This window comes from Cryphonectria parasitica (genome assembly GCF_011745365.1).
Source record: "Cryphonectria parasitica EP155 unplaced genomic scaffold M406scaffold_2, whole genome shotgun sequence".
In the NCBI taxonomy this organism is placed as follows: Eukaryota; Fungi; Ascomycota; class Sordariomycetes; order Diaporthales; family Cryphonectriaceae; genus Cryphonectria; species Cryphonectria parasitica.
The window spans coordinates 5,281,896-5,296,266 of NW_024468910.1; the positions used below are offsets into that span (position 1 = coordinate 5,281,896).

The following is a 14,371-nucleotide window of genomic DNA, read 5'->3' on the forward strand; positions in this document are numbered from 1 at the left end:
CGTAGCTACAAATTGTAGTATCTCCGTAAGCCAAATTGTGGACTCGTGGTTAATATTGGACGACTGATTAAAGTGAGTGAGTTCTGCCACTTCTTCGGTCTCAATTTGAAACAGGAACATGGAATGTCCCGAGTAGGGAGTAATTGATTACATTTTGGAAGTAGAGCAGTATATGCAGTCTTGAGTGGCTGATGCAAGTTCTTCCAGCAGGTCTCTGCTAGAATTGACAAGGTCTAGTGCATTGTACCACGTTTTACATGTATTTTCTGGCTGTGCTGTCTTCAACTTGGGACCGTGGTACTCAGATACAATTGTATCAGCCCGATGCTAGTGGCCTTGCTGAGATCCTGAGCACAGCAGAAATTGAACAGCTCATGACAATGTGAATCAGAGAGAAATCTCGCCGAACTTGTGGATGAGTGTTATGCCGGCTGGTTTCAAGTGTTTGTCAGACATGACAATTAATTGAGCAGTCATGCACGAGGACACGGATTGAAAAGGTATTGCTCAAAATTGTCCGTGACCTCATTTAACTTGCTCTTTGCAAACTAAGAAGGGTACTATCTAGGTCGTAATTGTATGGTACTACGAAAACTAGGAGGACCCCTTGCCTCTCACACAAGGCACCCCCCGTGAGATCCTATTTTTAACATGTCTACTCGATTTGCCAATTTCCGTGCACGATCAAGCTCGCGAGGTTTTGTATTGAAGTGATAGCCACTTCCCGAGAAAACCTGCTGATGCAGTTCTTTGGATCGCAAGACAGGAGCAGTTTAGCCTAGGAGAAAGGGGCAAGGGGGGGGGGAGGGGCGTGGGTAGAAGATGCTCATCAACAATGCCATCCACACTTCATGTCCCGTATCTAATAATGAATCCTTTTTTGCGCACGATTCTGGATGGTCCTGGCCATTCTTGGATACCCGAATCATACTTGCGCTCCATGTGTTATAATGTACCATAGTAGAGACTCCGTCTCGACAGACCGCGCAATGATAGCAAGACATTATCGCTTCCCCTCCGGGCAGCCCTGCGTATAGTACCTGTACCAGTGGGTCCGGCTCCATTACTTATATCGGATAGCTAGGCAGGCGTTCTGACGATGCCCCGTGACACCCATGAGCTCTTGATACTTGTACGGGCCGTGGGCTTGTTACGGGTGTGGAGGTTTCTTTCTGGAGTCTGGAAGATTTGTTGGCCAGGGGTAATGAGGGCCCGGGCGCAGTGTTCCAAGCGCAAGTCCGTTGGAGGGGCGCGCGGCCTGACGCGGATGATCAAAATTGAAGGATGAAGAACAAATCGCAGGAGCAGCAACACAAATTGGGGGGCTTGCTCTGAAGGCGCATGGTTTCGTCTTTTGTCTTCTTTATTCTCTCTCTGTGTGTGGTTTTCCCTCTCTTTCCCCCTTGCCAAAGTGTGATTGTAACGCTGTTCGGGAGAAAACAGGTCCAGGCCGGGTAAAGCGTCCGTCAGGGTGTCGGCTCCGGACCTCGGTAGAGAGGTGAGAAATTAGTCTGATGTTCAAGGTGTCCCGGATGGAGGGGCCGAGCTCGATGGCACATTCTGTCCCTGCATACAAGAGCCCTTGGCCGGAGCCCACATGGGACGACAGGCCATTGGGGGAGCCCAATTCCTCCAACTACCGGTCTAGGGGCCCGAAGAAGGAACGTTTCGACCCCGAAAGCCAAAATAATAACCTCTCGGAGCAGATCGTCTCAGAAGAGGATGCTGAGGGCCTTGGCCCGTGACCCTGAAGCACCTGTCCCGATGTGCAGCGTGCCGACGGTCAAGTACCACGGTAGTATCGGGCCTCTCGCGAAGCATGTGCTGGTTTGGTGAGGTTCCATATTTGTTATTTTTATTTCTTTTGTGCTCGTGAAATGCGTGTTTGAAGGGAGCAAGGCAAGGAAGAATAGAAAGTAAGAAAAGAAAAGGTACCGATCCAAGTACATAATAGATCATGGACGCTATCGCAACCAACTCCTGTCAGAGGCATTGCCTCACCATGCATATCATGATGCCGATAGCGAAAAGGCTAATGCCCTCCTGTCTCAGAAGTGTAGACTTATCCACATGTCGCGAGGTCAGTGCGACACCCTCGAATTATCGCGACCCCATCCATGCTCCCGTGCTGGCCCTAAGAGTCTAAGCACTTCAGGCAGACGTTGTCCAAAAACGATCTAAGCTGTCACTTCTCGGGCAAATCTCATGGAGTCGCCGTGGAACGCGTCTCCCCCCTCCCCCCTCCCCCCTCCCCCACCTCCCCACCATTGAGACCGACTTGTCCATGGAACTCATGGGATAATTGAGATAACGAAAAGTGACGCGACAAGCCCAGACAGGCTTCATTCTAATCAGCATGGGTTGTTGAAAAGAAAAAGAAGAAATAACAAGAAAACGGCCCTGGCGAACCCATCGATACGAGGACTTGAAGACTTGATGAGAGGAAGCAAGCTGCATCGGAACAATTATGGGGCCGTAGGACCAGGGCTCATCGGCAGCGCACGCCGAATTGGGACGTCTGATCAGGGCTAAATAAACAAGAGGGTTTCCGAAAAAGTCTGATTGAAGAAAATCGACCCACACAACATTTCTCTGCGCAACATGTTCAGACGATCGCTTAACTGTATTTTCTGTCTCCTGTCGATCATGGTCTGCTGACCTCAGAAGCTATCCAGCAAGAACTGAGTGAGGGGTTTTTTTGTATGAGAGCAAAAATAAAGGCCTGGACCAACACACATTCTAGAAGGATTTGGAAAAAGGATGATAACAAGCACCAAAAAAAAAAAAAAAAAAAAAAAAAAAAAAAATTTTTAATGAGAAGAAAGAAGATCGACTAGGTTACGTCGTATGGAAATTATTATGTGATATCCATGAACATGTGGCCATCATTCCATGCAGGTCAAGGGTCTGGTCAAGGTAGAGAACAGAGTGTGCAGATTTATATCTCAAGAATGTCAGGCCGAGACCAATCGATTGCGGTGGGATCGGCGTCTGAGCCGTTGAAGCTTGATTGCAGGCTCATCATCTCCCGCTCTAAGTGGCGCATCTGTGCATTAGCTTTCCGGGGGGGAGGCTGTCAGGCCGAGGTTGCCCGGGGACGGTACTCACGACATACCTGCATGTCTCTTTTCTTCGTACCATGATCTGTTTACCTGTTGGCTTTTGAAGAAGATAGCGACCCTTTCCTTCCTGAGAACTACTAGAGATTGTCGAGAGCACATACTGATAAGTCCCACAGGACCCTCCACAGCCCCTCACATATGTTTTTGCTGTCAGGTCCTCTTGACCTGGTATACAAAAGTATAGCCCACTTGTCCAAGACTTAATTAAATCTCTCCCTCGAACAACTTAGCTTGGCATCCATCCAGCCACACCGTTGAAGCAGAATTCCAAGGGTCCATCCGAAAGAAAGACAGACGAGGGGAAGAAGAAGGGGAAGGGGGGGGAAAAGAATTATCCTGGTGCCAATTTAGTCCATTGGGCTTCTGTTGGAGCACAGGCAACGGGTACGCAGACTTGTAGTCCCCTACTCTGGGAGGCAGTCTCGCATGTGGGTGGGACCGTTACGTAGGGGGGGGGGGGGAGAGAAATACACGGCACCCGCTATAAGAAAGACCACTATAGTTCGCCCCGGCTCTCGGTACGCCAATGGTGGTCCTGCCACTCCTGTTGTAGGCACGGCGAGCCCCGAAAGTCCTACCGCCAAACCTGAATCCAAACCCCACTCACCAACTTTCTACCTCCCCAAGTACTTACTTAGCTTCACGACGCCTTGACACGCGTTTGTGACGGATACTTCCAGAGCCGTGAACCAAATAGGCAATGCTATCCTTGCAACGAGTGTCATGGTTCAATCACAAGCCATGTCCCTTGCTCTGCTCTCGGTTTGTTTGTGTGACTAGAGATGGAGCCACGACGTACGTACATATCCTATGGCATATATATATATATATATATATATATATATACATATATACTACGTATATGCGCACAAGGGCACACACTTGCTCTTGAGAAGTCTATTTTTGCCTTGTGCTCGACTTCGGGTTGCATTGCTGTCGTACTTTTTCTTCTTGTATGGTTGACCACGTGCGCCTGGATGTAACTGGCTTGGACCTCACTACGTCTGAGCTGGGTTTCCAAAAGCCTGGATGCCGGGCCTGTCTCAAGCTCTGGACCGTGTCTTCTGACTTAAGCTTCCGGCCTTCCATCCTGGCATTTGTTTCTCTGCACGGGTCTACCGAGTAATGTTTCAAATCCCATTCAACAGGGCCTTCACGACCCATGTTCAGAGGTCCACTAGCGCTGCCCTCCGACGTTGGACAAACTTGGTCGCTATCCCAGGGCATGCCAGGAAATTGTGTAAGTGCCGAGTAATTTTACTACGACTCGGTCTGCCCTGTTCTCGTCGGTGATCGCTACTGGGATACCCAATTGACTCTATCCACCTTCATAGGCATTGCCTGTTAAAGCATCTGCGACTCACGCTCTCGTCTAAGCTTCAGGCTCTGACATGCTACCCTTCTCTTCCCTTCCTTCCATGCCCCCCTTCCTCTTCCCACCCCACATACCACCCTTCCACAGATCCGCTCGTGCCGTCCCCCATCGGCACCGTTCTTTTTTCTCTTCTTTTTATCTTAGTATGATGTACATTTCAGCTGAGGCACGCCGCATTCCTGTGGGTCGGTTGGCCCTCATAGTCTCGCCCACCGGGTTCAGGGTGGCTTCAATAACCAATCCGCCCAAATCGGTCACCCCGGCCTTTCCAACCCTTGGGAATGACACCAGCACACACTTTCATCACCTGTCACTTCTCACACGCGGCTTTGCACACTCGCAATTTTTTCTTCTTTTGACAGATCCACTCCTTTTTGGGGCAGTACCCTTTGTCGTCAGACTCTAGGCCGGGCTGGCGTGTAGTTACACAGTGAAAGGCAGTAGCAATAAGCCAACCCTCTCTATGTGTCTTGTCCCCACGGCCTGCCTCGTCGACCTTCAGGCCCGTCGCTCCGCCAAGGTACAACGACATCAGGAGACATATACGGACGAGCCAGGGTGCATACCCAGGAAAACCCCCCCTTCTTTCTCCTTCATACCGTTTACAAGACCCACCAAGCCCTATTATAATCTGACACCACTTGTCGTAATGACACCCCGTCTCAGCAGAGCCCCGGCCTGATTTGCCGTCCCATGTCGACCCGATCTCCGCCTCATATATCTTGGGCATCTATACACTTCAACTCGACGATGGGGTACTTCTCGCTTGTATAATACGTACGTGTATAATTCTGTCCGGCCTATTGCAGACAACTGGCATCTACCTTTCCTCTCCTCCCGCTCTATCTTCTACGTCCTTCTTTCTCCTCCTCCGTTACCTACTCCCCCCTCCACTTCTCTTCCCCATCGATACTCACACACAACACCCTCCGTTACCCGAGCGGGCTGCACCACCTTCATCATGTGCAATGTCACAAAGAATTACTACATTTACGAGCATTGCAACGACCCCGGCTTGCACTTCACCCGTACATCCATGGACGGCGATAAGTCAAGAAAGTGTCCCCAGGGTCCTCATGAGAGATTCATCGTGCAACCGGGCAGATGCCCGTTGTGCCATCCATGAGAACAATCATAAAAACCGACTACCACACCACACAAGTCTCGCAGCCTCCACTTTTTTCTCTCTCTTCTTTTAATCCAAAAGACCCTGCGGCAGACGGGAACACGCAACCACCGCATACGCTTCACGACTCATTCACACCCACGCCTAACTCGACTGGGAGAGCACTGCGAGAGAGGACAAAGAAAGATATTGTCATGTCGAACGGGTCGAATTCACGGTTCATGGGGTCATCAAATTTCCTGGCTAAAAACAACAACGTCATTCCACAAGACACTATACTCCGGGCTGTTCATTTACAAGGGGAGCACGTGATGCTCACATGTTCATTGAGGACCACCGTGGGAGACGACGTCACACAGTCAGCACCGCCACTACCATCATCTGTTGGCGGAACGCAAACATTCGATAGCGAGCCAAAAAGTCTTGTGGCAATGACTCGTGCCCTTCTTTGACATTACTTCTTTCCTACGGACCACCTGATCTATCTGGTTACAAAATCTCAAGGCATTCCGGCCAGATTCTGCCCTTGTTTGCTTTTCTTTTGTGTATTGCGTGGAGTTTATGGGGCAGAAAAAAAAAAGGAACCTGGAACATGGATAAGCTAGACATTTCATCAAAATAATTATGTTGTTTTGCTCGTGGTGGCTTTATGAGTTCAGGGGGCGGATCCGAAAAAATAAATATCAAAAACAAAATGGCAGGCAAAAAGCTCAATAGAACGGGGACCAACTAACATCTGCGCCACGGCCAGCGAGGCGATAATTAAGACCACTGACTCGAGTGTTGTATTTGTTGGGCAAAAGGGGGGAAGGGGACGTGGTTTTTTGGTGGGTTTTTTTTTTTTGGTTTTTTTTTTGGGGGGTATAATTACCAGAGGGGGAGCAGACAGTTTTGGACACTAGACCAACATCATTCAAAGGGAGGTGTCATGCATGCCATGATGCTTCCGTCTCGATCCTAACATGACAATCTTCAGTGTTTATGATAATCCCGTCTGCATAACATAATGTAGGAGGATGGCCGCTACTGGTGATACGCGCTTCAGAAGAAGACTAGGAAAGATCAGCTGGCCTTGCAGACTGCTGACTGAGGCCATTTTGGCAGTCACAAAAATAAAAGGAATAAAGAGGAATCCAAGTAAGTTTCGATTAAATATCTGGAAGCGATTGAAAGACCTATTCGTGTAGACAGAAAGAACAAAGGCTGGTACACGTATACAGTCATGACTCTTTGCTAAAGTTTGGAGTTTCAAAGAGGCAAGGATACATGTATATATAAGTATTTATGGTGCAGGCTAAGGTACTTTCTCTGTTATGCCTGAGGACGAGGGTAACGATGACATCCTTCACTATGTTCCTGTATAAACAGTGCCCCTTTGCCACAATCCCAATGTAAAATAAACATATATCCAAAACGTTAGCAAAACTTTGAATTCGCCTAATTACAGACGCGTGGGTATACGAAACAAAATGAAATCTATTCTAATGACCGCTCTATACCAAATTCTAGCCGATTCTAAAAGACGGCTCTCTATGAAGTTGTTGTGGTGTTGCATTTCTTAGTGTGCCATGACTGGTCCGCCCACGTACTTCCCCTTGTCCTTCACTCCAAAAATGCTGGCCAAGATGCCCACGCCAGCGAGACCGACCACACACCACAGTCCTGTCTCGTACTGCCGAAGCTCAGTGTGGCCCTTGTTGATGTCGACAGCCTGGACCACAGCGCTGGACAGGGCAAGCCCGACGCCGCTGCCAATCTGGAAGGCAGTATTGATCATGCCTCCGCAGAGAGACTTGACATTGGCTGGCACAGATGCCAGCAGGACCACGGTGATGGTGCAGTAGACGATCGTGGTGCCAGCCACGCTCAAGACAGTGGTCGGAAAGACATGTCTCCAGAAGCTCACATCGCTCGGCTGCATCAGGGCCGAGGAGATGGGAGCAAGAGCGCAGATGACCATGCCCGTGACGAGCATCCACTTGGCGTTGAACCATTCCAACGCCCGTGACATGCTCAGGCTACAGATGAAGCCCGTGGCACCCATCGGCAGGAACCTCACTGCGGTCTCGCCGGCGCTGAGCCCGTTGACCTCCTGGCAGATCAGCGTCGTGTAGTAGATGGCTGTCTGATACCCACCGTACATGACAAAGCCGCCCACCCAGAGGGCAGCAAAGTTCTCGAGTTTCCACAGCGAGAGGGGCATGATGGGGTTGGGCACTTTCTTTTCGACCCAGGCGAACACCACAATCATGGCCACGCTGAGGAGGAGCAGCACGATGATGAAGGCCTTGCCCCACCCGTACTCCCCGCCGCTGGAGAGGACGTAGCTGAGGAGGACCAGGCCTCCGGTAGACAGGCCTGCCCCGACGAAATCGAGCTTCGGACGGGTGTGGCCGTCCATCCGGTCCTTGGGCAAGCAATACCAGCCGAGCACACCGAGCGAACCGGTGACGATCACGGCGACGTAAAAGATGTAGCGCCACCCGAGCGAGGAGGTCAAGAATCCACCAAACATCAAGCCCATACAGAAGCCCACAGCGCCGGCCGAGCCGAAGATTGTCAAGGCCAGCGTCTGTTCCCTGGCCACAAAATAATTGCTGATCAGCCCGACGGCGCTGGGGACGGTCATGGCGGCTCCGATGCCCTGCAGGGCCCTGAAGATGGCAATGGAGATGAAGGAGGGGGCGAGGCCGTTCGCGATCGTCCATACGCTCAGCTTGGCCATGCCGCAGCAGAAGATCAGCTTCCGTCCGTACCTGTCCGACAGCACGCCGGCCAGCAACAAGAACCCGCCAAACGTGAGGGTGTAGGCGGAGATGAGCCACTGAAGATCCGAACTGCTGACCCCAAAGTCCTTCTGGATGGCCGGCAGGGCGATATTAATACTGGTCATGAAGACATTGTCCATCAGCTGGGCACCGCATGTGCACAGCAGGACGAGGGCGCCACGCCAGGAAGCGATGACGCCGATGTCAGGGTAGGCATGGCCGACGCCTAACTCGTGCACCGCTTCGCTCTGAGGCGTCTGTGGTGAACTATGGGCAACTGGTGTGTACACGCCCATGTAGTCGGTGGCCTCCAACAGTCGAGTCCCTGGCGTCGAAGGTGATGGGGGCCGGGTGGAAGATGGCGTGGGCAGGTTGGAAGGGACTTCACGGATGGTGCTTGGGAGCCCTGGCTTTGCCGCACGAGGCCTCTGGATGACGGGCAGCTCGAAGACGCCGTCCTGCGACTCGCGTCGCTGGCGGAGGTGTCCTGCATCACCGCCAGCTCCGCTGATAGCGGACGCGCTCCTGGCCAGGCCCTCGAGTTCCTCTTCGTCAGCAACGGCCTGGGAGTTCCGCCGCGGGTCATCTGAGAATCTCACACTGTGCTTGGACGCAGTGCTTCGTCGACGAAGAGGAAGGCCGGGCAGACCTAGTGGGGGTACAAGCCCAGGAGCTTCCTCGAGAGTGGACGTCAAACGTTGTAGAGGCGTGCCATCGCCATCTTGGGACGCACGAGCCTCGTAGTCGCTACTGTTGCCCATGGTCTTCTTTTTTTTTCTTCTTCTTCTTTTCCTTGCCAGTGAGCTATCAAAGAGGAGCAGTAAATAGCCGGAAGGAGGAGGAGGTAAAGGCTACATAGAAACGGTTATTTCAAGGAGGCATACTGTGGTGTATCCCCGTTGATGAAGAAGAAAGTAATGAGGTTATCGCGGGGTTGACAAGCGTCCGTCTTCTTCTGATACCAGCACACCCATGATGTAAAGGGCCCACAAAAGAAGCTCGCCACGTAGGATAAAAATTTCTTTTCCGCTGAAAGCAACTCACTGCTTCAAGTGCTTGCATTAGTGGCAATTCTTGATAACGCACAAAGAACGGTCTACTATTGGTGTAAATAAATGTGGATAGATCCCTCCCCCTTTTATTTTCTTGCTTTTTTCCTTGTTGCCGTTGTTGTTATTATGGATATGATTTATTGTAGAATTGGTTACTGTATATATACGCATATACAAATAACGATTTGTTGCTTTCTAATACTGCTGCTGATGCCCTAGACATAGGGGAAATTCATCGAAATCTGAGTGCCTAATCGAGCGTGTTTGCACGTGCTGGAAGGTTGATGAACAGAGTTCATGGGATCCGTTCCTCAAGAAAATGGCCCACGCTAGACCTCCTCAAAAACACTACATTTATAAATTCAGCAACAGTTCGGGGTTGTATAGTATTGCACTTCAGCACGCAGCGTGTATTGGTGTTCACATCATAACTTGTGTTGGGCTTCAGGCAATCCAGGCTAGACGGAATGAAATTGATTATCCCGCCTGTTTCAACAAGACCCAGGCAGATCTTCCAAAAAGAAGCTTCCAATCTTCACAACCAGCTTCTCAAAACACAGTAATAAATGCGGCAGATCTGAGCAGGGCAAACTTGAGAGTCTACATCTGGGTACGGCTCCATAAGCAGAGCCGCTGCTGCGTCTTGGGCAATGGATGCAACACACGTCAACACGTACCAGATGAACTACAATGATCCCGAACCCGAAATATTATCTCCTATCTATGAGAATTGAGCTGGATTACGTGCGAAGAAGCCGCATGCTTCAAGTCTCTATCGAGTGATGGTCACGGGAGAAGGGGGGGGGGGACAAGTAATTGAGCCACAAGGTTACGTTGACGCTGGGGACACCCCGATTGAGGTGAGGGGAGTCAGAAGACACCACTATAAGACACATATGATCTTGAGCAGATTTTGAGGACAGAGTAGCCCAGGATTACGTAGATCTCGGGGAAATGGCCAAAGGTTTCCAAGGTAAGCATATGTGGCTCTGGGCTTGAGGCTGACCGACCAACATCAAAGCGTCACTTGAAAAAGGCCACGAGCCTCGTGTAGGCTGCGCCTCATGAAGTCTCTTTAATGGGATGGTAGAGGAAAGATTGAGCCTGAACAAAATTGTCTGCTTCTAATGGCTTTCTGCACTTTTGAGCCCGTGAGCTCACGTATTTACGTGCCTCAAGCATGAAGGCTCATTCAATCAATCCTTGGCTAAGTACTTTAAATATCTGCCTTGCAGAGGGTACACACACTGGAATCTACGTACCTGCGTTACATCATCTCTTCGTCTCATACTGTACTACATCGCCTCGGCAATGCCTGCCCTTGTCACCTTCTCTTCCATTGTCGATACGAATCCTTATCAAATGACTTTTTTGAAGGCTGTGTCCTGACCTGTGCAACTCTATTGAACTGACTATTCGTAATGACGATTTATCACATCTGGTGGCCGATGAATAGTTTGGATCAACCTTATAATGACCCTCGATGTGTCGTCTGGACACTGAGACATAGCCGAAGACGTACTAACTTGCACCAAACGCACAGTCTTTCACTTCTTGCTGACCAGTAATCCTGTGTTCTCACACCAACGTTTGGCTAGTCCTCTTTGGTTTTGTGGCTGCTGATCCGACACCTTTCATGCCATGCTATCAAAACCGCGGTATGGGCATGACTCCAGGCCGGCTCCATGTCAGTACAGTATAATCAGTGTGAAGATGGACTGGCACGGGAGACGCAACCAAGGAGACGCAGAAGTGGAAATCAGCAGGAGCGAAGACTAATTGCCGTAGAGAGGATGGCAACTAGGCGATAGTCAAGTCTGTCTGGTTAGCAATTAGTTATCGAACATTCTGGACAATCTCTAGACATGAGAGGCTGTCGTAAATTGACGAAAGGAAGCTCAGCCAACATATGAAACCAAAGTCGTCAATTCGTCAGAGACCGGATGTCCATGTTTTCAAGCCGAAGCATAATCAAGCGGCGGACCGCCACCGAGGCTCCTTTGAGGCTGCCAGAGGTTGGATTAAGGCGGTCCAGCCAACAGATTGCAAGTCGTATCCCATCCTATCTGCAAGAGAGCTTGAACATATGGGCTATCAAACCAAACGCGACAGACGCCATAAAGATTAGGAACAGCAAGGGCAATCTTAGTGACGCGAAAGACCGGGGCCGGAACCACAACAAGATTAAGAGGTGAATTTCATTGCTGACTCCGACTCCAGTTGTCCTCGCTCACTCTTGTTAGTTTTTTTTCTTTCTTTCTATCTTTTTTCTTTCTTTTTTTTTTCTCTCTCACTGTTGAGCCCATGTCGCGCGCGAAATGTTTGAACAAATACCTCGTCCCACACATATATTTTGACTCCAGGAGGGTACCTCTGTCTTTCAATACGTGTCACATGCGACGCGACGTGAGATCGAGTAGATAATACCACGGGGTGATGACGTGAAGTCATTTGTTCTCAGGCCCCAACTGCAATACGACTCTGCACCCCTGATCGACAGGCCAGGACAGCCGTCTAGGCACTATTTCTGCACAAGGGCTTCTTCGGCTTCGGCTGCGCGGCTGCAGGCTGAGGAATTTGCCCAGGCATCCGATTGGGCACGTCCTGCTGGCACCCTTCTGTTTGGGTAGGGGAGTGGTGCGTTTTATTATACCATGTATTACGACCTTTCCATCTTGACAATCAAATTTCCCGAGATCGACCTTGTACGATTTGTTTCATCATGGATGCTGCGTAGATTGTGCCTGAACAACCCCCTCTGTAACAATGCGCTTCCCTCACATCTGTTTTTCTCCCGCCAAGCACATATATTCGTATAGTAGGTTCGAGAGCATGACTCTTTCTTTCGTCTCTTCTCTCACAGCCAAGCATACCTCGTACTCCTACTCAAATATGCAGAGACAGGCTCTTTCCTTTTTTTTTTTTTTTTTTTTTTTTTTTTTTTTGCCCAGACGTTAATTTCCCAAATTTGACCCCCCAAAAAATTGGGCTGGCGGGTTGGCTTCTTTTAGCCATGTGGCGTCTCACCATTAACCAAATCCGTCATCAGCGGATGTATCGGCGGCTTCGCTGTCTTTTGACCCAGTTTTGCGCCTCGGCCCCCCCTCTTCCACCCCAATTCTTTTGCTCTCGTGTGAGCGGTTGCAAGAGAGAGGGAGATGAGCCCTATATTAGTGGCAGTGCTAAAGAGCGCACATCCCATCGCACCATGCCTTAAGAAAGTATATGCTTGAGTGCGCCTGAAAGCTTGGTCAGGAGACGCACCTGTTAGGCCCAACGTCGCAAGTGGATGATGATGGTGACAGTAAGAGCCGCTATTTACCAAGGAACTAATTGTTTGTGGTCGCTCAGGCTGCCGGGTGCCGATGAGCAAAGGCTTTCAGGGGAAGGGGGCCGCGCAAGCGTTGTTCTTATGCACAGTGTGAGGGTATTTTTAAGATAAGAGAACCAGCACTCTTGCTACTTTACTATTATGGTCACTGTTTCGGGATGCAGGTACTATGGAAAAATGCGAATAGATATGCAAGGTTGTGATCGACTCTGGCACCAAAAAGGGCGAAGGATGGTGCAGAAATGGTTGGCTGAGAAGGGACTGTTGATCTTCATAGGCTGGTCGCTGACTGATCATCTTATTTACCATAGTACAGTACAGAACCTTGGATCAACGGCTGCACTCCCCCATGAAGGGGTCCCCACTGTTGCATGCACACAGCAGGTTTAGTTCCCTTCGCTCGGAGTGGGTTGTTGCCGACATGTCGATGTTTGTCTGCTTTACTGGGTTTTTACTTCTTTTCTTACCTTTTATCTTTGATCTCTGTGCTTGGTTTCCGCAACCTCGCCTGTCCATTTCCAATCCTTCCCCTTTGCCCTCCTTTCACACCGGAACATCAGTATAAGGCTGGCCTGTCTCGTACTTTTTCCCTTTTCTTTCATTTATTTTTTTGACGACGACCTTTGGATCGGGCTTGCTGTGTGGCTACAGCTGATCACGGAGGACATGCAGGTCTTGGGTAACCCACCCGTCAATAATTCTTACGACAGTACCGACCACTCTACGGTGCGAGGCTGGGCTGGACTCGGGCTCGGGCAAAGCTTGTGTCTAGATTGCTCAGCTATAGTATTACTACTTACTAGTAATCACCTCGCGTTGGCTTTCACTCCAGCCTTGTTGAATCCGACCCAGACCCCAGTCGCCCCCGGCTTCCGTTCAGCTGACGCCGCCGCCCCAACTGCACTGCAGCTCTCGACCTGCGTAGACAGACAAAGGGCCGCCGCAGCCATTCTTTCTATTTCCTTTTTCGTTCGATGAAACCCACATACGACAGCTGCTCATCCACTTCGTCTGGTCTCCTCTATTGTTGTGACGGTTCAACTCTCGCACACAAAGGGGCATGATCGCAGAGGAGATGGCGGCTGTCCCAAGGCCACGGCCGGTCTCGATGGCGCAGAGACCGCCGACGGTGGGCTCATGGGATGATCTCATGAAGCGCAGGCGCAGCCGAGCAGACACTATGGGCCAGGGAGTCTTCTCCGAGAACGATGCAAGAAAGCGGCCCCAGAGCAGCGGTGGTGGAGACGCCCCCATAAGCGCTCGAGCGAATGGCCGTGCGGACGAGAGACCCCAGAGCAGCGGCAGTGGGGGAGGAGACTCGGTCTTGAGAGGCACAGCGGCAACGGGTAACCACGTAAATGGCACTGCCACAAGGCCCGTCATAAGACCTCGCACCATGACCTACCAGCCCGACCAGCGAACATCACAAGCTTTTGCCGCTCATGTTGCCGCCTTGAACAACGTAATCCCTTCACCACTCAGGACGGTCAGATCCAGCGACTCCCTGCCCGAGATGAGCTCCCATGTTACATCGTCCTCGGAAGCGAACAGGTACAGCACCATCGACAGTCCACAGGCTACTGAGAAGGGGCCCATC

General features: G+C 50.6%; 3 protein-coding genes across 3 annotated transcripts; 1 reads left to right on the top strand and 2 right to left on the bottom strand.

Moving 5' to 3' along the window:
* Positions 1 to 2,938: 2,938 nt before the first annotated feature.
* On the bottom strand, positions 2,939 to 4,349 carry M406DRAFT_75813 (uncharacterized protein; the record flags this gene model as incomplete). The annotated part of the gene is made up of 6 exons (XM_040925905.1): positions 2,939 to 3,033; positions 3,116 to 3,152; positions 3,224 to 3,287; positions 3,757 to 3,830; positions 3,966 to 3,973; positions 4,064 to 4,349. The coding sequence occupies 6 exons, from the start codon at positions 4,347 to 4,349 to the stop codon at positions 2,939 to 2,941; spliced, it is 564 nt and encodes a 187-aa protein (XP_040780291.1).
* A 1,109-nt stretch (positions 4,350 to 5,458) lies between these two features.
* Positions 5,459 to 5,623, top strand: M406DRAFT_250051 (uncharacterized protein; the record flags this gene model as incomplete). Its single annotated transcript, XM_040916669.1, has 1 exon — positions 5,459 to 5,623. One exon carries the CDS (start codon positions 5,459 to 5,461, stop codon positions 5,621 to 5,623), a length of 165 nt encoding a protein of 54 aa, XP_040780292.1.
* Positions 5,624 to 7,098: 1,475 nt separating this feature from the next.
* On the bottom strand, positions 7,099 to 8,939 carry M406DRAFT_273951 (major facilitator superfamily MFS-1). The gene has a single exon (XM_040918201.1). The coding sequence runs from the start codon at positions 8,685 to 8,687 to the stop codon at positions 7,182 to 7,184; it is 1,506 nt and encodes a 501-aa protein (XP_040780293.1). The 5' UTR covers positions 8,688 to 8,939; the 3' UTR covers positions 7,099 to 7,181.
* Positions 8,940 to 14,371: the final 5,432 nt, after the last annotated feature.

Coding starts and splice junctions, on each gene's coding strand:
- M406DRAFT_273951 (XM_040918201.1), bottom strand. CDS start 8,687: ATGGGCGTGTACACACCAGTTGCCCATAGTTCACCACAGACGCCTCAG.